This window comes from Vipera berus (genome assembly GCF_964194415.1).
Source record: "Vipera berus genome assembly, chromosome: Z".
In the NCBI taxonomy this organism is placed as follows: domain Eukaryota; kingdom Metazoa; phylum Chordata; class Lepidosauria; order Squamata; family Viperidae; genus Vipera; species Vipera berus.
The window spans coordinates 46,459,974-46,481,102 of NC_138205.1; the positions used below are offsets into that span (position 1 = coordinate 46,459,974).

Here is a 21,129-nt window from a genome sequence, read left to right on the forward strand (position 1 = left end):
GCGGTGTTACTCCAGGCTAATGCACCCAGTGGTGCCCTCTTCCCTTGCGTGTACTACTCGCAGAAACTGAATCTGGCCAAGCACAACTACACCATCTGGGAGAAGGAGCTACTGGCCATCAAAGTGGCATTTGAGGCCTGGAGGCATCATTTGGAAGAGGCTTGGCATCAAATTGAAGTCCGGACGGACCACAAGAATTTGGAAAGCTTGCAGACCACCCAGAAATTGAACCAATGACAGATTCGGTGGTCTCTCTTCTTTGCTAGGTTCAATTTCCACATTACCTACATACCAAGCGGTTGCAACCAAAGAGCGGATGCTCTGTCAAGGAAGCCAGAATATTCCTGTGTAGAAGACAAGCTTCGGCCCAGGACAGTTCTCCCCATAGTGTCTTTCTCTGCAGTTTGGGAGCCAATAGATGTATGGGCTCAGGTTCAGGAGGCACAACAGCATGGTGCGTGGGTGGCTCAATGAAGGGAGGAGTTGGGACCAGACTCCCCATGGACCATCATGCATGGACTCCTGAAATATCGTGATCGGCTCTATGTTCCAGGAGGGCCACTCAAGAGGGCCCATTCTCAGCCAATGTCATGATAATCCGGCGGCAGGGCATTTTGGCCTGTTCAAGACACTGAACTTGGTCTCCCGTACATTCTGGTGGTCCCAAGTACGAAACGACATCCAGGCCTATGTCACATCTTGTATACAGTGTAGGCAGGCCAAGTCAGCGATGGGGGACCCTACCAGGACTACTTCAGCCCTTGCCAACGCCTGAAAGACCCTAGGGGGCAGTGTCCATGGACTTCTTAGTGGACCTATCCCCATATTCTGGCTTCATGAAGGTATTTGTGGTGGTGGACATGCTAATCAAGATGGCGCATTTCATTCCTTGCCGTGGCTTGCTGTCATCCTGTGCCACCATTTGCATGTTCATCCAGCAGGTTTTCCAGCTGCATGGTCTCCCTGATAGGGTCATTTCAGATAAAGGGGCTCAATTTACAGCCCGTTTCTGGAAAGGGTTGATGAAAGCCTTAGATGTAAAAATCTGCCTATTGTCAGCACATCATCCGCAAACTGATGAGGGGACCAAGAAAGTAATTGGAATCCTAGAACAATACCTGCGCTGTTATGTGAATCAGCAACAGGATAATTGGGCGGACTATCTTTCAGTAGACGAGCTTGCATTTAACAATTCACAGCACACCTCCACGCTTATGACACTGTTCCTGGCCAATGTGGGGTATCATCCCTGGCTTTTCCCCCTCTTGCAGTTCAACTCGCCAGTTCCTGCAGCTAACAAATATATGACCGAGTTACGGGCTATCCATCAATTGGTGCAGTGACAATTAGATAAGGCCAAGGCGGATTACAGGAAGGTTACTGATCGGTCGAGGCAAGATATGCCTACATTAATGGTGGGAGATCGGGTGTGGCTATCAAGCAGGAACCTGCCGTGAAACCAGCCTGCCCAGAAACTAGGCCATTGGTACCTACGACTGTTCCCAATCGAAGCCATCATCAACCTGGTCGCTTATCGGTTAACTTTTCATTATGGGTACATCCAGTTGTTCACTGGTCTCTGTTGGTCCCAGAACAATCGGCGTGCCCATTCCGACGATCAGAACATCCCCCACTGGAACAACATGACAGAGACAGCGCTCCCGAGCATGAGATCACCAGTATTCAAGATTCCAGTTGGCTGAAAGGGCGATTTCAGTATTTGATTGAGTGGAAGGACTATGGACTGGAGTTCACCTGGGAGGATGCAACCACTATCCATGCTCCTGCCTTGGTGACAGCATTCCACGAACAGTTCCCTTCATGACCACATCTGGCCCAGCAGACCCGGGGGAAGGATCCTGCGGTGCGGAATAGTGTTGTGATTCCTTGCCAGCTGGTGGATCCAGCAGCTGAGTCTAAGGAATCAGATGAGGAGGAGGGGCCTGGAGTGACATTAGAGTCAGAGGAAGGCTCTGAGGAGTTCCAAGACTTACAGTCAGATGAGGAGCCTGGCCCCTCTACTCACGCTCAGGCTGGGACACAGCTGTGCTGGGAGCCTGAGTTGGACAGTGAGGAAGAACAGTTGGGACAAATCCAGTATGCACGAAAGTGCAGGCAAGAGAAGCGAGTAGGACAGAGGAATGCAATGGGGTGGCTCCAAAGGCAAAGAAGAAGGCATTAGGAAGCCACGCCTTGGCTGAATTATAAAAGGGAAGGTGTGGGAGGTGCTGGTTGCCGAAGGCAACCATTTGTGTTGAGGATCAAGTTTCTGTGGACTGTGTTTGTTTGCCTTGGACACTGACTCAGGTCTGTGAGAATAAAAGGGATTGTTTTTTTCTTGAGGTTCCTGCCTGTTTTTTGGAAGAGGGGTTTCTTCTTGTGAGCATAACAAGGACTCACGTTGGCTGGGACAGAACACCTACCTAACTTGGGCACAGGCTGTGTATCCCAGAACTGATAGCTGCGTTTGGTGGCTTCTTCCATGGTCTTGGCAGGCCCTTGTCCTACAGAGAAGAGCTCAATGGCTTTTTGAATCTCCTGCATTCTTTCTGCTGGCAATGAATTCACCTATATACGAACCAAATGCAGAAAAATTAATAGACTGATCAGCCTTAATTATCTGTCCTTTTGTCCTTTGAGAAAATTTAAACATTTCTTTTTCTGGAGGGGGGGAGGGTGGAGAAGATATTCTGCTTCTTTTCTCCTCTAAAAACTACATAAAATACTTTCCCCTTCTACCTCTACCTGTCCTGAGCAAGAAATATTGAATATTCAATCACACACTCATCCAAGGCAACCCTCCCCAGAAAGAGCTGCTAATTTATATCAGTGTTGGTAGACCATGACCAGATAAGGATTACTCCAAGTGAAAGAAACAAGCAGCTTCATCTTGGATTCTTAGTACTACTAGTTTCAGTTATGCACCAAAATAAATACGATAAGCATTAAGCTCTCGTATATGCTTTTGCAGGTATGAAGGTTTGGAAGCATTCAACATACTAATCTATTGAAAAAAGTGTTTTTACCTTTGCAGATTGATCTTGGACCAGTTCAAATTGCTCCCCCTTTTCTTTCTTCCGTTTCTGTTTCTTCTTTTTCTTTTTACACACACTTTCATCTGTTGAGCTTAAGCCACTGAAAAACAAAGAGAATATAAGAAACAAACCTAGGATATTCACTGCTAACAACAGGATTTTGAGACTGCAGGAGGAGAGGAGAAGATTCAAGAGTTCCTTCCTTTAGGTTATTCACAGCACATCTCTCGGTAGTTTCAAGCTGCTCAGAGAAACCATTGCTAGGAATTAAACCATGATGGTTTTCGTATTTTATTTTTTTTCAGATATTATCCTAGCATCTTTTCAAACACAGAATCAGAATTAGAGAGAACCATTTAGTCACCAAATCCTAAATTAATTCCCTGCATGAATCCAAATTAAAGCATTCAAAACATATGGCTGTTTAGCCTCTGTGAATGACATCACAACCCTTTCTGACTAACGTAAAGCTGTTTCTATTGATAGGGACACTTTCCTAATACTTAATTGTAATTTTCATTCTTTCTAATTCTCTGACCATCCTTCCTGCCCTTTCCAGAGCAAAATTTCAGTTGTCTGAATCCTGTGATTTGCTAGGACTGAACAAAAAGTCTTTCTGTGAGGGAGATGGGCGGTTCATAAGTGTGATAAATAAATAAATATAAAATATTCAAAAGAGAGTTCAGCCAATGAGGAATAATGTTGGAGTATTAATTCTGTGATTTAGATTATACTTTTAAATTAAACATATTAACTATATTAATAAGCTTAAAATTACATCTGCAATTTTGCAGCCATTTTATACTGTTGACTCATAATCAACTACTATTCTAATATCTTCATTAATTCTTCATTAATTCTCTAGCCAAGCCAATTGCCTCATTCCTACCACGTCTATGCATTTTATTTTTGTTTCCCAAGTAAATATTTCTCTGCTATGTTTGGCCCTTTTTGCTAATTTATTAAGATTTTTCTAAATATAGCTATCCCACTCAAATTTAGGTCATTTGCAAATTTGAGCAACATTCCCTCCAGCTCTTCACACAATGCTCAAAAATGAATCCCATGATTTGCTATTCCAGTTTGAAGATAACCTTAGGCAAGTATTCTCCTAAGGTTGTTAAGCTGTTTATACATCCTTGCAAATGTCATACTATCCATAAGATCCTTAACTGGCTTACTAATATGCTAATGCAAATATCAACTGCATTTCATTGGCCTTCAAATCAGAGTCAGTTTGTATTGGTCTGAAAGATTGCAGACAACCACAAAATGCTTCATGTTTATTGTGAAATTACCCATGTATGTATACCATACTACCATCCCCATTCCTATTATTTACATCTCTGTGTAATATATAACATAGATCAACATCTCATGAGAAAAGACTAGGATAACCAAATGAAAATGATGGACTGGCTCCTTGTCCCATGAAGAAGGAGGAATGAATGGAATTAAGCTGCATGTTTTATAAATTAGTAATTTTTTCTTTGATGTGCAAGTAGATTGTAATTTTTATTCCAATTTTGTGAGGAAATGAAAAAGGTTGATCAGAGCATATGATATGATTTGTTTGCATGAGTAATGTAGCTTGCTTGGCTGTTACTCTGATGTAGCACATCTTCCTCTCTTAATGATACTACATTAATTTTCTGAGTCAGAGGCCATGACAATAATGTAAAAAACTTCAAAATATTGCAATTTATAATACAATTATATACAATCAACACAGCACACACTATTATTACTAATATATACACTAATATAAGCATTATTTTACTTAGCATTAAGATAAAAAATTCAACTATTTGAACAGTAATAATCTTAATAATTATTACTTTAATAACAATATGGCATATAATAATTTATCAACACAAGAAAATAATAATGATCTTGCATAGAATGGGCAATCCTTCTGTGCTGGAGATTTCACTTTAAATAATACTTTGGTTGCCAAGGCAACACGGGATGTTTTGGTGATATGACATGTATTCAGTGCCATAATGAGGGGAAAAAGACATTATGAAAAGAGTTTGAAGACATATCTAATAAAAGCTTTTGTTTATCCTGTTCTACAACTTTAAATTATGAATTGTTATGAATTGTTTTTCAAATATGTTCTTGTTGCAACACTGCTGAACAGCAAGACAAATACTACCATTTATCTTCTCCTTCAGTTTTTCTGTCTCCATGAAATTCCACTTTAAAACTGTTCCAACCACCTTTAACAAAGTTTTTATGTCAGTTCTTTTGAATATTTCAAAAGGAACATTTTTTTAAAAAAAAAATCATATAAATGAGACTGCCAGGGCATTTTGCAAGGATCTTTTTCTTTAATTAAATCCTCAAAATTACAGTCTAGTGCAATGGTATGAATAGTCAGTCTAGAAATTATTTTTCTGAACCAGAATTGGAACTGACCCACAAAAATGTTTCAAATTGACTCCAATTTTAATGGCTTCATTTAGGTAGAATAAGTTACTGTTTGTGTGGTTATTTTGAAATAATTAAGATTTGAAAATCCTTATTGGAAATCAACCAATACTCAAAACTTATCATTCTGTAATTCAGAATTGTCATAAGGCACTGATTAGGCAAAACCTTGTTTGTAGCTGCACATAACAGGAGTTACCAATCTGATTCCTTCCTGTTGTTTTGGTCTATTAACTGTCTAATTTGTTAAAACTGCTTATGCTAGCAATACTGATAGTCCTCGAGGTACAATAAGTTATTTAATGACTGTCCAAAGTTACAACTGACCCCTCCAAAAAGCTACATATGATCCTGTTTCACAGTTATGCCTGCACCACCAGCACCCTGGCATACGTTTGCCCTTACAACCCACTGCAGAGAGGTTGCAGCATGCCCACCCACCTATTTCTCACCATCTTTCCTTTCCAGGTCCCCATAGGCACTGAGCTTGCTTTGCCACCCCACCGGATTTCACACACTCCTCCCCACCCCCAGTCACTCTTCACTTCCCTTTTGAAGGTATCCAGAGCTCAGGAAGTCAGCTAGAGAAGGCCACTCTATTGCTGGACTATGCTAGCTTTACGCTCACACAGCTAATGCTGGGTAAGCTAAGGTTACCAATGAGAAGGAAATCAGGGTTAGGGTTTCTTCTTTTCACTAGAAATAGCTCTCTCGGCGTTAGTTGTATTAGTGTAAAGTCAGCATAGCTAACATTGGGGGAAGCTAAGACAAGGAACGAAAAGAAAAGTAGCATGATTTCTTCTCCTTAATTGTGCCATATGTCCCAGCAACGGAGCAGCCCTCCTCCTTTCCCTGACTCAAGAGTTCTGAAGGTTTTTGAAATATAAGTGTGAAACTGTGACAGAGTGGACAGTGATGATGTCCATAGGGCTGTGGAGATCCCAAGGGGCCGGAAGGGGAGCAAGGGTTTCTCCGAGTGTGGGCCTTAGGAGGGCTTAGAAGGTCCAACGTAGGTGGGTTTGTGCCTGCACTAGACTTCCCAAAGTCTCCCTCAACCCTGAGGCACTTCATGCTCCACTTAATGATCCATGTGTTCATTTAACAAATGCACTAGAGAGAGCAGAGAAGGGGGATCATTAAGGAAGCGGTTCATTTCAGACTCCATTACTGTTGTATCATGAAGACTACCTGTATTGTAAACTGAGACGAGCTGCTGGTTTTTTTAGAATAAAGTATGTAATGTTGTGTATTCTTCAGTAAATGAGCATTATTATCACTGTTAGTTTCCACTATAAAAACATTAAAGAAAACTATCCAAAGATTCTCAAGATAGCTTGCTTCACTGGTCATTAGAATGTTCCTTCCAACAGAAACATAACTTGAACGTCTTGAAATTTAAAATGGTTGCACCACATCCCTGCTCTAACATGTTGTCTATTGAATCATATCCTCTCAAAGGTAGAAGCTAACATAAATTCTACTTGACAAATACACATTTAATCAGCTACAATACTTTGAGCAAATAAACTTTCCTAAACCCAAAGGGATAGCCGAACAAGTCTGGGCAAAATACTAAAGTGAGAAGGAATCTGCATGCTTTCGGTTGTGTATAGTGGTGAAATCAAATGAACAAAGAAAACTAAGCTATGATATAAAGATATAAAGCTCTGTAGCACAGATTAACCACAGTTCCATAGAAAAGAATAAAACACTTTCCATATAACTCACATAATGTCCTATTGTCAAAAATGTGTAGTTGTTGTGGGGTTTTTTCTTCTTTTTTATGCAACCACCACCTGCAAATATGGCAATCAATATACATAAAATGGTAAAATACATCCAATTATGGCTTACTACCGCATAAACTCAATCACCGAACACATATGTGGTGTTTAAGTAGAGAATAAAAAAAACCACATTTAACCTGAATACAACAAAAAAAAAAACAGAGAAATGCAATTGCAGTGTCAGTCTTACATTCTAGATCAGCGATCCCCAACCTTTCCGGCTCCATGGACCAGCAATGGTGGTGGCAGGGGTGAGGGGGAGTGAAGGGTTTTGCATATGCATCCTAATCCTGCCCATGCGCAAAATGGAGATTCATGGGCTCGCCTGCCACTTGACTCTCCGGGTTCCCAGTGGGCCACGGACCAGTACTGGTCCATGGACCAGAGGTTGGGTACTCCTGTTCTAGATGAAAAAGATGAAGCCCTAAACAGAAAAAAACAGTGTTCTTTTTAAACCTATTCAATCTTAAAATGAGAATTATACCATGTGCCACATGCTGAGAACAAAAATAAGCGAGATGTCCTGCTGTGTGTACAAATGGCTCCAAATGACATAAACCACAAACAACAGAGGTAAAACATAGTGAAATCCAGGGTCTCTAAACAATACAACAAATGAAAACAACTTATCAACTCACATATTTTTATCTTATGTCTAGCCCACAGAAAACAGTATAAGGCCCAGAAACTGAGCTGTTAATCATCTCTCAATGGACTGCGGCAAACAGGTTTTCTTTAAACTACACTTTAAAACATAGGAACTATTATTATGCAGTCATGTGCTCAGTTACTTTTGAAATGGGCAGTTTTATGCATTTGATATGGGGGTCACAGTGGCCCAGCAGTTAAAGATGCTGAGCTTATCAGCTGAAAAGCTGACCGCCCAAGTTTGAGACCCAAGTGCCATCTGATGGAGATGAGCCTGTTACTTGCTCCAGCCCAGCCCACCTGGCAGTTAGAAAGCATGCAAATGCAAGTAGATAAATAAGTAGTACTTTGTTGGGAAGGTACAGCATTCCATGCACCTCGCATATAATCATACTGGCTACATGACCACGGGAATGTCTTCGGACAATGCTGGCTCCCTCAGCTAAGAAACAGAGATGAGCACCGTCTCCTAAAGTCAGACTTTACCTTTATAAATTTGACAAATTGTAAGCATTTCAATAAAATATTATTGTGTGTACATAATGAAGACACACACACACACTCTCTCTTTTTACTCATTAATAATGTTCACTAATTATTAATATATTAAAACTTTATTATTTGTCCCTTAATGGCTGACTTGTTTAGGGACCATTCAGTTAAGTAACTTTATGAGTGGTCCTTGTATTTACAACTATTACACCAGCCACATGGTTAAGATTTGAGCACTTTGCAACCAGGTGTTGGACACTGTTCCGATGTCCTGCAGTCATGTGAGTGCCATTTGCACACTTCAGAGCTTATTTCCAAAAAGAAGTCAGCAACAAAATTACAAGTTGCAGTCATATGAAATTATACTTAATGACCATGGGTGATTCACTTAATGATCCCAACACAAGTGAGATTGTTAGTTTGTTGCAATCATGTGATATCTTGTTTAATGACTATGTTGCGTAGTGATGGAGTTGCCAGTCCCAAATGTGGTTAAGTTAGCACTAGTTATAATGCTGTTTTTATGGATTAAACTTTAACTCATATTCATTTCATGTCCATTTGGATTCCCATAGTTCTACATTTTCCTTTCATCAAAAGAAACCATTAACTTGAATTATACAAGCCAGGATGCACTAAAAGAATGCAGGATGGAACTTGAGTCATTTGGAGGTTGACTCAGCCACACTAATGCAGAAAATTTCTCTCTCTCTTAGCGCATTTAAATGTTTAGAATTAATGGATTTATGCACATAAGAACCATTCTGAATCATATGAATAAAAACATTCACGATCCAAGATGTGATAAAAAAAATGAATAGCTGATCTTATTAAATCACATGAAGTAAGAATGTCTTAACAGGAAAACTCTCAAAAACAACTTGCAACATATATGGGAAGCTTTGAAAAAAACAGAGACAGTAACCTCCTTATAAGGCCTTCATTGCAGAAATCACTAAGGTTTTCTAAATATTCCCTAAAACACTGAACAAGGCCTATTTATTTCAATGACTTTTATCATTTTAGCCAGAATACAGAATTGGAATTCAAGTCACTTATATCCTTTCATTTTTATTCAGCTCAAAAACCTAATTTATTGCTCTGAGATTACTCTGGTTTATGCTGTGACTATTTTGTACCAAATATTTTCACAGACAAGAGTCCTTGAGTAGGAAACAAAGGTGATTTTTTTGTGTGTGTATGAGTGAATCTTCCTTCACAGATAATTCTGAAGCAAAAACTATTCAGTAAATCTAGTTTATAAGTTAAACCAAAAGGGTTCAGGTTTGTTTCCCCCCCCCCCTGCAATGTTTCAATTATCACACCTGATACAGGTGTGGAACGTTTTTCAATCCAGTTGCTGCTAAGATGATCTGAGTTAAAAGAACGGTAGGTCTGGGGGATGTTTTCCCACATTTTTCATTTATTTTTACAGTGGAATAAGTTGGATTTTATTCAGGAAATCCAGCATTATTATTTTTGCACAGTGCATCCAGAAGTCATAGCAGAACATATTGGAGTAGGGTTAAGGGTTCTTTTAGTTTTAATGTCAAGTTTTTATTTAGGTTTTTTTTTCAAAAATTGATTAGTTCCAAATCATTTTTTCCTCTTTTCCCACAAATATAACAGCCATTACAGCATATATTTGTTTTTTCTTTGACTTTCATTCCCACAGTATATGAGGTATCTTGCAGTTTTATGATATAAAAGGGATGGAGACACTTCCCAAATTGGGCAACCTAACGGTGTGTTTATTTTTATTTTTTTACAAAACTCATATTCTCCCAAAAGAATTAGCAGAAATTCAAAATATGCTAGTGGTATAGTAATTCTAACAAATGTTCAAAATTTGGAATACCGGTAGATCAAGAAACAAGTAATTTAGAAACATATTTTTAAACTAATAAACTTATTACTATAGCCCTGCTAAATATTTTCCAATTATTACATGTGTTTAAGCATAAATTGGACTGTGGATCAGATAATTTAGGATATTTTAATCAAGTTTTAGATCCCTCATTAAAGTACAACACTATTCCACCTAAATCTAATTTTTACTCATGGAAAATGCTCAATCCAGAGATAAAGAGTGACTTTTAAGGCATTTTTAACAGGAAACATTTTTTTTCCAGTTTCCTATCAAACTTGTTCTTGATGAGATTGCTGTCTGGTATTTTGATAACATAGTAGAAGAAAGAGTTGCTCCATGTATTCCAGAGAGTATTTAAATATAACTTTATTGTTGATATTACCTGCAGCAAATTCTTTCTTTCTAATTTACATTTTGTATGAAAAATCCAAATAATTTCATGCTTGTAATACTTGTAATAATCATGTTTGTGATAATTCTAAATTGTAATTAATATTGATAATTTTTCTTCCTTTATTTCCAATACTCCAAGATATATAAATAGATTAATAATTTTAATACTGCATACATATCAATGCAATAACAGTATCATGATTTGTAATATAATAAAAGGACAAATATATAACTTTATTAAATGATCCATTTTTTGTAAAACAGATACAAGAAGAGTTTTCTTTTTTGTGGATGTTTTATAAATGTATTGGTTGTTTGGGATACATTAAAAATATGCATGTTGTCTCATTTTTCTTATGCTTTACAGAAGTTAAAAGAAAATTCAGGGGGGAAAAGGTTATTGAGCTTTTGTGTACATACCCAAGACCTACTCCAGAAATATTAAAAGATTTCAAAATTTCTTTGACATACTTGAGAAGCATATTAATTAAATCATATAAACTAACAGAGTTGGGAGAGATTAGAAAACCTGACAATTATTAATCTTTGGGTTGGAAAAAAATACAATTATTTATTTATTCAAGTACACATGGACTAATTATTCAATATTTTGACTCAATAAATCAACATATTTTCATGCTTAATCTTGACTGAATAATACTGAATCAAATGTAACTGAAGAAACAATATTTTAATATAATTTTAATGTTTATACATAATTGTCTAGCTAACATTTTCTTCACTAAATGATATTAAAACTATGAATACAGAAAAGGTTTTCAGTCTGGTCAAGATATACATTGAATTTTTTGTCCCAGCATCAGTGGAAGTTTATATTAATGATTTTTAAACAAAAAAAATTTTTACATGCACCCATGCTCCAAATTTTCTCCCAAAACAGAGAAATTAAGAGAAAGAAAGAAAAAGATAGATTTTCAATGAATACGAAGGGGAGAAATATTCCTACAAAAACATCTTATTTGACTTGTCTCTTGTACCTACAACAACATCTACAAGACTATAGGAAGACCTTCTGGTCCAGCAGAGCATACTGATTAGGAAAGATGTTTGGGGGGGAAAAAGTTAGAATCAAGAAATTAAATGATGGGATTTATCAGATGATTTATCAGATTAAATGCGTTTGAATATGGTTAAATAGAAAAATTCTGGATATAAATGAATTTTAGTTTAAGAAGGATGGGCCCCTCGAGTAACAGTGTTTTTTTATGATATGAAAAATATAAAAATGTTGGGATGATTTATGAGGGAAATGTTTTAGATACTTAAGTGTAATTGATTTTGAGAAAATTTCAATTGATAAGAATGTTTTGAATAGATTTAAAAGATTAAATCAGGGCTTTTCAACCAGTGGTACGGGTACCACCTGTGGTACATGGGCACCTGGCAGGTGGTACACAACCATCCTAGAAAAGTGGTAGTGGGGGAGGGGAATGAGCTGAACCGAGAGAAGGCTGGAGCTGCAGGGCTGTCAAGACTCAGAGGAAGCGCCAGGATCAGCACTTCTTCGGGGCTGTCAGGGCTCAGCGGAAGTGCCAGGATCAGCACCAGGCTCCAGCTGAAATGTTGCAGCATCTCTAAGGTCTTGTGATTTACATTCAGATGCTTGGCAACTGATTCATATTTATGACAGTCACAGTGTCCCAGGGTCATGTGAAGTGACCAAAACCTGCTGTAACCACCCAGCAGATGGGGGGGAATAAAAACCAAACACCCCCCACCCCACCCCCACTGCCAATTCTCAACAGAAATGCTCACAACAATGAAAACCTCAGACAGGAGGAAGAGTGCCACTGGGCGGGCAGGCAAGTGTCTTGCTCGGCTGTGGCTTGGGAGGCACTTTTTTCAGTGCCATTGTAACTTCGAACAGTCACTAAGTGAACTGTTGTAAGTCGAGGACTACCTGTACTTCATCACTTTTTTCCTTTTTTTTTTTTGGTCATCAAGGTTTTGACACCTTGCTAGGCGACTGGTGGTACTCGGATGTTGCCATATCCTAAAAGTGGTACAGTGGTTGAAAAGGTTGAAAAGCCCTGGATTAGATTATTGTATTTATTAGATGGAATACTTATTAAACATCTGTTTGAATGTTAAAAAGAATTGCAAATTCTGGATGTAAATGAATTTTAGCTTAAGAGGGACATGTTTCTCAAGTAATATACTATTTCCTTTTTTCTTCTCTTTATTTTTATTTTAAGATATGAGAAATGTAAAATTGTTGGGATGGCTCATATGAGAAAAAAGATTTAAATACTTAAGTGTAACTGAGGAAATCATAACTGGTAAGAGCATTGTGGGGAAAACAAATCTAAATATAAATTCTGAAAACAGAATTTATGACAGGGTAATTAAAATGATCAATTACAAAAGAAGCTTTATATTGATGTGGTTGTTACTTGTAGAAATATTAGAAAAATATTAATATTCAATTGTTATTGTTTTTAAATGTAAGCCCAGACAGCATGCTGTTTACTAAATATTAAGGTGATTATGTTAAAAAATAATTGTTTGTGTGTGTGTCTATGTATGTGTATGTGTGTATATACATGTATCTGTATCTGTATATGTATGTATATGTCTTAAGTGTTTTTTTAACACCCTGTGTCGACCTAAATATGGGTCTTTTTTCTTCTTTTGCCTGTATCAGCCCCCAAACTAGGGCCGTCCAAAGGCGGCAGTTGCAACTACGAAAATCTTTGTGCCAAATTTGGATTTTGCCAACAAAGAATTAAAGGGGGGACTGATATAGCTATTTCAAGCTTTTTTGTGGCTGACTGATGAGAGGAAAAAAGTTGAAATAGCTATATCAGTCTCCCTTTAATCCTTTGTTGGCAAAATCCAAATTTGGCGCACACACACACACACACACACTCATTAGATTCCAAATAGTAGTAGTAGTAGTAGTAGTAGTAGTAGTAGTAGTAGTAATAGAGTTGGAAGGGACCTTTGAGGTCTTCTAATTCCACCTCCTGCTCAGGCAGGAAACCCTCAGGCAGGGTTTCAGGCAGGAAAGTTCTTAAAAACATCCAGTGTTGGAGCATTCACAACTTCTGGAGGCAGGTTGTTCCACTGATTAATTGTTCTAATTGTCCTTAGTTTTAGGTTGCTTCTCTCCTTGATTAGTTTCCACTGTTTCTTGTCCTGCTCTCAGGTGCTTTGGAGAATAGCTTGACTTCCTCTTCTTTGTGGCATCCCCTGAGATATAGGAACACTGCTATCATGTTACTCCTAGTCCTTCTTTTCATAAACTAGACATAACCAATTCCAGCAACTGTTCCTTTATATATTTTAGCCTCCATTCCCTTAATCATCTTGGTTGCTCTTTTGCTTTCTAATTTATGTTTTCTAAATAATATGTGCTAACTTCACACATTTTATTTATACTTTTTTTATTTATACTTTTGACCGCAACTGACTTCTATGGTTAAGCCTAAGAATATAAACACATAGCTAATGCATGGAACTGTTCACCTTCCCCTATTAAAGAGATTGCTAGTTTGTTTCACTACCACTTTCCTTACTCCAAGGTGATAAACTAACAAATCAAACTTTTGCTCACTTGTCTTCATATATATCTTTTCAAGGCCAACTAGGAAATGAATTATGACTACTGGGCAGAGACATTTATTGCTGACTTGTCTTGAAATCTCAATAACATTTAATAGCAAAAAGTACAATATTGTTTTGAAGTCTGATGTAAGAAATAACTGCCTGAATCTAGTAAGTAAATTCCAGAAAATGAATATTAGCCATTTTCACTAACTACTTTTTGAAATGTCACCAAGTTTCATCTTGTTCAAACAGTAATTAATTATAAAGTCACACAAGATTTATCAGGAAATTTGAGATAAAACATTATAAATATAATGCCCTGTTTTCATCTTCCATTTCAGATGGAAAATAATCCACACAAAATAATTTCTGTTCTGATGTACTCTGGGAACAGAGATGGACTAGATAAATTTCAAAAAACCCAGTATCAAAAAACACTTGGAATATGGGATTACTCTATCTGAGACAAGATTGTACTCCACCTAGGAAGCCAAACTAGATTAAAAGCACCTCCCTGAATTGTAGATGTTTTTTAAAAAGATGTTATAACAAGAAGCAGTTTTGATTAATTTAAATTGACATAATATATCTATAGTCACTCCTGGAAAATAAGGATCTGGCTACACTTGTAAATATGTTCCATGGTACATATATCAATAGCATAGAAACATCTGTAGTATTCCCAGTTGAGATACTGGGAACAGAATACCTGATTAAAATTACGCTGGAATACAAATCTGCTTGTATCCTCAAATCATCATCTGAACATACTCTAGATATATGGGAAGCTAGATAAATTGGGAAAACAAAGCAAAGTAGCCTATTAATTTTGATTTTTAAAAATACTGTTTTATTATTGCCTATGTTTTACCTATTTCAGAATTGCTTTATGTAACTTTTCAAGTATAACTGGAATAATAAGCTCTTAAACAAATGAATATAAGTAATGCAAGATTACACTACAAGAGAGGAAGAGAAGAATCGTAGTTCTTCTCTTCCTCTCTTGTAGTGTAATCTTGCATTAATCTTGTGCTAATTTGGCTCCTTTGAATGCCCCAAAAATCACATTATACACTAGCTGTAGTGAAGCTAAGCACATTTGGATCAGTACAATGTTAAACACTGCTTTGAATTCCATAATGGAATCAGATTTTTAAAATCAATCTTTGCCATTCCATATGATAAAATGTCACTCCATTCTTTTCAGTATGCCATAAACAAAGAGTAGGTATATTGCTTTTACATATTCCAGATTTTTTTAAAATAAAAATCCAGGTCATATTCTACAATGAAAAATATTTATTACATCACCAAGACTGAATTTAGATTCTGACAGCTGAGTTATCAACCGAATTCTGTAATCTTGGCCAAATAAAAGGTGTCAAGCATACCGATACGGTGGATATATTGCTACAATTCTCTTTGTGATGAGAGAATCAATATCATTTTCTAAGATGTTCTGAATCTCAGATGTGGTAGATTAATTTTAACAGACCACATATTCATGGGTTTCTTTTGAGAATGGGCCTGAAGTTAATATTTTTGCCTTTCCTCTCCCCACTCTATATGATATGCAAATATTCAACAATACAGCTCCTATCATAACTGCATTTCTGTACAATAGATAAGGGTAGGAAGTGACCTGATTTCTGAATACTCATCAAATTGTTAAAGATGTAAGAGCTCCTTCCAGATAAATTATGATATAAAACATTTTCATATGATATACAGTAGTAATAGAACTACACAATAAAAAGGCTGTTTTGTGAGAAGCACAGGCTGACTAGTTTACAACCAAAAAGAAAGTAGAGGGTATCATCTTTGGAAGTGGGGGTGGCTGCTCATCTGAGAAAGAGATCACAACACTCAGACACTGGCTTATCAAAGAAACAAATATCCTGAACACTATCCTTATTATTGTATAAAAGTATGACTCTTATTTGCTAAACACAGGAAAGCCTGAATAAATTTATTATCTTTTCAATCCTGAATAAATGTATTATCTTTTCCCTCATAAACCAATATAACTGGATGACATTGACATACATTTGAAACCTTCCTTTAGTTGCAGGGAGTATGTTATATAGTAAAACGAATGTGGACCTTATCAATGTCATGAAAACTTGCTACTTGTGAGGCAGCTTGACCTAGTTTATATATTAGATCGGAATAATATTACACAGCAAAGCAAACAATTCTACATTTGGTTGCCAACTATCACAGCCTTCAACATTCTATACAATTCAAAATTTATGGATTAATATATATATATATTTAGCCAAATATATTTTAGCCTGACATTTTATATACCTCAGCCAATCCATAATTTACTCTGCACTACTTTTTCCACTAACTTCACTCTGCATAATTATGTTCTTTATCTCAACTTGTTGGATTTCCTTTTTCTTAACATTCATGCCTTTGAAAATATTTTTTCTAGGATTTCTTTGAAGTTTTAATTCAAAGGAAATGGACAATTTCCTTTTCTTTTATAAACACTTCCATAGCCGTGCTATGAACATTTCGTGTCATTACATCAACACAATCACTTGGTATCAGAGACTGCATGTTTTTGTCCTTACTGAAACAGAATCTTAATTTTCCAATACTTAGATACGATGGTTTGGTTCTTTTGTTTTCACACCGGATTGCCCTGAAGCTGAGCCGGAAGAAGGAAATTCGTGATCTAAGCAATTCTGCACGCAAACCTTTCGGTAGCTCTTAGCGTAACTAACTAAAAGCATACAGATTACAGGGAACCATGTCTGTAATAAGAATCTGAAGAGTCATTGTCAAAGCACATAAAACTGAGCTAAATGGGTAAACTCTGAGCTGAGAACAATTCAACACCTTAATTTAGCCCGTCACCAAATATCTCAGTCCTAAACTATGGTCCCATTAGGGTTTTGGGACGCATGTCAGGCCCGACAATTGCTGAGTTTTTCCAGTCATGCTGCTGTCGGCAACTGTGGTCGGTAATCATTGGTGGTTCTTTGAGAACAGGCAAAGCAACCAACCATTCAGCACACAACATCTAGGCCCCCCCACCCAATCAAGTGCTACGCAAAGGAAAGTGGGCTAGGCCTCGCTCACGTTCCCCCTTTCCTCCCTCCCTTCTACAATAATACTACGGCGGCTCCACTCCGAGGAATTTTGCTCCATGAGATTCAGCACCCGCTTGCCTTTGGTTGTAATTGTGCTCGTCATCGTTCTCACAATCGCTGCAATGTTGGTGATTATTCTCCTCGTCTGCTATCCCCTTCACCGCAGTCTCACTATCGTCCGCCATCTTGGTAAAGGGAAGCCTCATCGGCTGACGCAGTTGCGCAGTGCCCAAAGCCAAATCGGGATTGGACGCCCAACTGCAGTGCGCTGTGGGATTTGTAGGCAACGGTGTAATTAAGAAACTCCTTATTAAGCAATAAAGGGCGTGGGACCAAAGTACCCATGAGTCTTTGAGGAAAAATGGTTCCCAGTACTAAGCTAATTGTCTGTTGCATGCCCTAAATGACAGGAAAGATGGAAATTTTACTTAATTTATTGTTTATTACCAATATTGTATGTATGTATCCCCAAATTTTGACCTGTTTATTGCAAATAAAAATATTAAAAATTAACAATATAGAAAGTTCTAACTAAAACAGGCAAATGTTTTAAAGTCAATAAAAACGCAACCTAAAACTACCCAAATAACATTTAATTCCTAAGTGTTGAGCAAAACATAATCAACTTAATTGCTTTCCTAAAATTCAGCTAGATGACTGACCCTCTAGGGCAGGGGTCGGCAACCTCGGCTCTTTTATGACTCGTGGACTTCAACTCCCAGAATTCCTGAGCCAGCTATGCTGGCTCAGGAATTCTGGGAGTTGAAGTCCACGAGTCATAAAAGAGCCGAGGTTGCCGACCCCTACTCTAGGGGGATGTTTTCTTCCATATAATGGGAGTTCTAATTTTGGAATAACTTCATTTTAGTTATGGAACAGTCTTTTCAAGGATAGATTAAAACCTATCTGCCTAGATTATTTTGTTGACTTGTTAGGGACTCTTCTATTTATTTGGCAGTTTAATTATATTTATCAGATTTATCAAATTCTTTGAACAGTAGGTGACATCCAACTATTATTCTCCTGTCCTCTATTTTAATCCTGAAACTGGTAGGTTTTAACCAGTGCTTCAGAGCACTACAAAGCCATATTTTTGGCCTCTGTTGGAAACAAAATGTTGGATTAAGATGGTTTTTGGTCTGGTCCAGGAACATTATTATGTTCTTACTGATCAGAAGAGGGGAAAATTCAAAAGCCAAAATACTCAGCAAAGCTGAAGCTATGTTTGAACCTTTGTATTAATTTGTTTTGTTAAAGAGATTTTTATTATAGGCTTTAATCCCATAATTTTCCTAGGAGATGGTTCACTGAGTCAGCAGGACTCAATGTAAATGACAGGTATGAGGTATCCATTGAGCATCATTCCAAGCAAACTGGCTGCGATGAATATGAGGCTTGAAAATTTTACCCAATTTATTTAAAACAGTAGGAAAGGCATACATTAGTTTCATCTTAGAAATTGTTTTTCCACCTAGGCTCATTCCCAATATTCTTGTACAAAAATAAAGGGATTCTGATATTTTGGGGTATATGTAGTTAATTTCCAGCTTCACAAAAATAATATACATTTTATACAACATTCTCAGCTATTTGAGATTAAGGAAGAAGTCATCTAGATGAATGAATAAAGTTCTTTGATCATGGCTAAGCCCTGGACAAAATAATTGTGCAAGAAGGCAAAGTATATGCATACCGTAATAGTTTTTGTATGAATATGAATATATGCACAAAATGTGCTAAAAGTAATGGATTACAACTTCTATACTTCCCAGTTTATGCATTTATCAGAAAAAGATTGCACAAAGAAGTTGTTATCAATACATCTAGAAGATATAATTTAAGGGAAATTATATAGGGAATTGTATATAATTATTTTCCTGAATCCATCATTCAAGTGTGGGAAATCAGCCCCCCAGAGAAGGAAATATTTAAAAGGCAGAATATATTTCCTCAAAGGATCTTAAAAAGGCAGAAAAGCATGCCCAGTTTTTCTTAATATCCCCAAGTCTCCCTCCCCCAAGCAGAAACCAGCTCTACAGAAATGCAGATGTAAATACTGTAATCTGTTCAGGAAGGTTGGAGGCCCCCAGCTAGAAGATTAAGAAAACAAAAACACCTAAAGTCTACATACCCCACCCAAACTCTAAGACAGGACATAATAGGATTAACCCACAGATGCCAAAGGGACACAGGTCAAAATACATGACACAGGAAATACAAAGCCTCAAACAGGAACAGGAAACAACCTCAAGAGCTCCAGAGGGTATAAAAACCCACTCCCTATATGTGCTCTCCTTTTTTCTTCCAGAGCCATCTTTCTGTCTGGTTCTCTTCAGTAAACTGCAACCTTCTTTCTAAAGCAGTCGCCATGTTGTTTATCCCTGGCTTGGACTGAACCATGATGAAAACAAAAAATTTGTTAAAATGAGTACATCAATGTCTATATAGCTTATAAATATGATAGTGCAATCTTAAACATTTACTCAGAAGGAAGGTCCACAATGGTTTATGTCTAGATAAATGAATATTTTACCCCAACAGGTGGCACTAATGGACAAGCTGATCTTCTTTCTGAAGCTAAGTAGGGTGAGCATATTTAACATTTAGATGTGAGAACTAGGAGGTCCAAAAATTATTCTGGAAAAAGAAACTACTTCTATAACATTACAAGAAACTTGTATAGATGTTTTTCAATTACCATCATCAAGTTTGACTCAGAGGAAAAATTACCTGGGATAGGCACAACTGCCTATTCATTTTGTAGAAAAGGCCTTAATTTTTAAGTTATCTTAAATAAGGCTTCTCTGAAATTGCTTTTATGTTATGTATAATTTGGCACATAAAAACAAAATAAGTTATGAATATATGATTGTGATTTATATTATATCACATTACACAATATCTTTGACCCATTTTTAATTCAGTGCTATATATCATTAGACTGATTGAAATTCTCCAAGGCTTTCAAAAGTTTTCAGACCTCTCATCTATTTTTAAACCAAATATGCTAATAAATTATGCTTTTGTAATTCGCTTTCTTCATAGAGCTTAGGGAATTATGCATGGTTGCCCTTGCAAATGTTATCTCAGTAATCCTATAAGATTGGCTAGTCAAAGTCACTATGAGTTTAATAGTTTAGTAGGGATTTAAACCAGGGCCATTCCACTCAAAGTTAAAATCAAACGCTATTTTAACCCATGAGAAAAACATTGGCTTTGCTTTTGTTTTTTAGTTGCAGTCAATTGCTAAAGGCTTTCCACCTGAATAGACTTTATTGTGTATGCCAAATAACAAGACAAATTTTGTACTGGACTCTTCTTCAGAACTATCCTATCTGAAATCATTCAGTAAGACCTCAAGGAAAGCCTTTTCCAACAAGTCCTTTGACCATGCAGATTAGGAATTCCGAAAATGTTAATTCCAAACATCTAAAAGACTGCTGGACAAGTACTTTATCCTTATTTTCTTCCTATAATTATTTCAAGAATTGGCCAACCTAATTGGTAAGACCAGGAATATGTCAACGATTACTATTTGTCGAGGAATTATTTTCATCAGGAACAAAGCAGTGCTCCTATTGACTCAGTAAGAAACGCCGTACATAATGCAATTTTGACATTAGAAAGAACATAACCTAAGTATCCCCTACCGGTCTGCGTTTCCTTTCTTTGTTTGGCTTCACGCCTGGAAAAGTCAAGCTCAGTTTGGGTAATAGGGATTGGATGAAATTCCCAGCGTGATTTCTTTCAGCCAATAACGAATAAGAAAAGTGAAATGTACGTGAAGCCCAAGAAGT

General features: G+C 37.1%; 1 protein-coding gene across 4 annotated transcripts in view; it reads right to left on the reverse strand.

Annotated features, from left to right (window-relative positions):
• Positions 1-17,553, reverse strand: part of NMT1 (N-myristoyltransferase 1) — a 33,573-nt gene extending 16,020 nt beyond the window's left edge. Inside the window, exons 1-5 of one of the 4 annotated variants that reach the window (XM_081345149.1) lie at positions 17,079-17,178; positions 7,446-7,679; positions 7,197-7,264; positions 3,027-3,135; positions 2,424-2,568 (exon numbers count right to left, since the gene is read on the reverse strand). In XM_081345149.1, the coding sequence (XP_081201275.1) occupies positions 2,424-2,544 (121 nt within the window). In that variant the 5' untranslated portion in view covers positions 2,545-2,568; positions 3,027-3,135; positions 7,197-7,264; positions 7,446-7,679; positions 17,079-17,178. Of the gene's footprint in view, positions 1-2,423; positions 2,569-3,026; positions 3,136-7,196; positions 7,265-7,445; positions 7,733-17,078; positions 17,179-17,410 lie in introns of those variants that run through there. The other 3 variants (XM_081345148.1, XM_081345150.1, XM_081345147.1) reach the window with 3 other exon arrangements.
• Between the last annotated feature and the right edge of the window lie 3,576 nt (positions 17,554-21,129).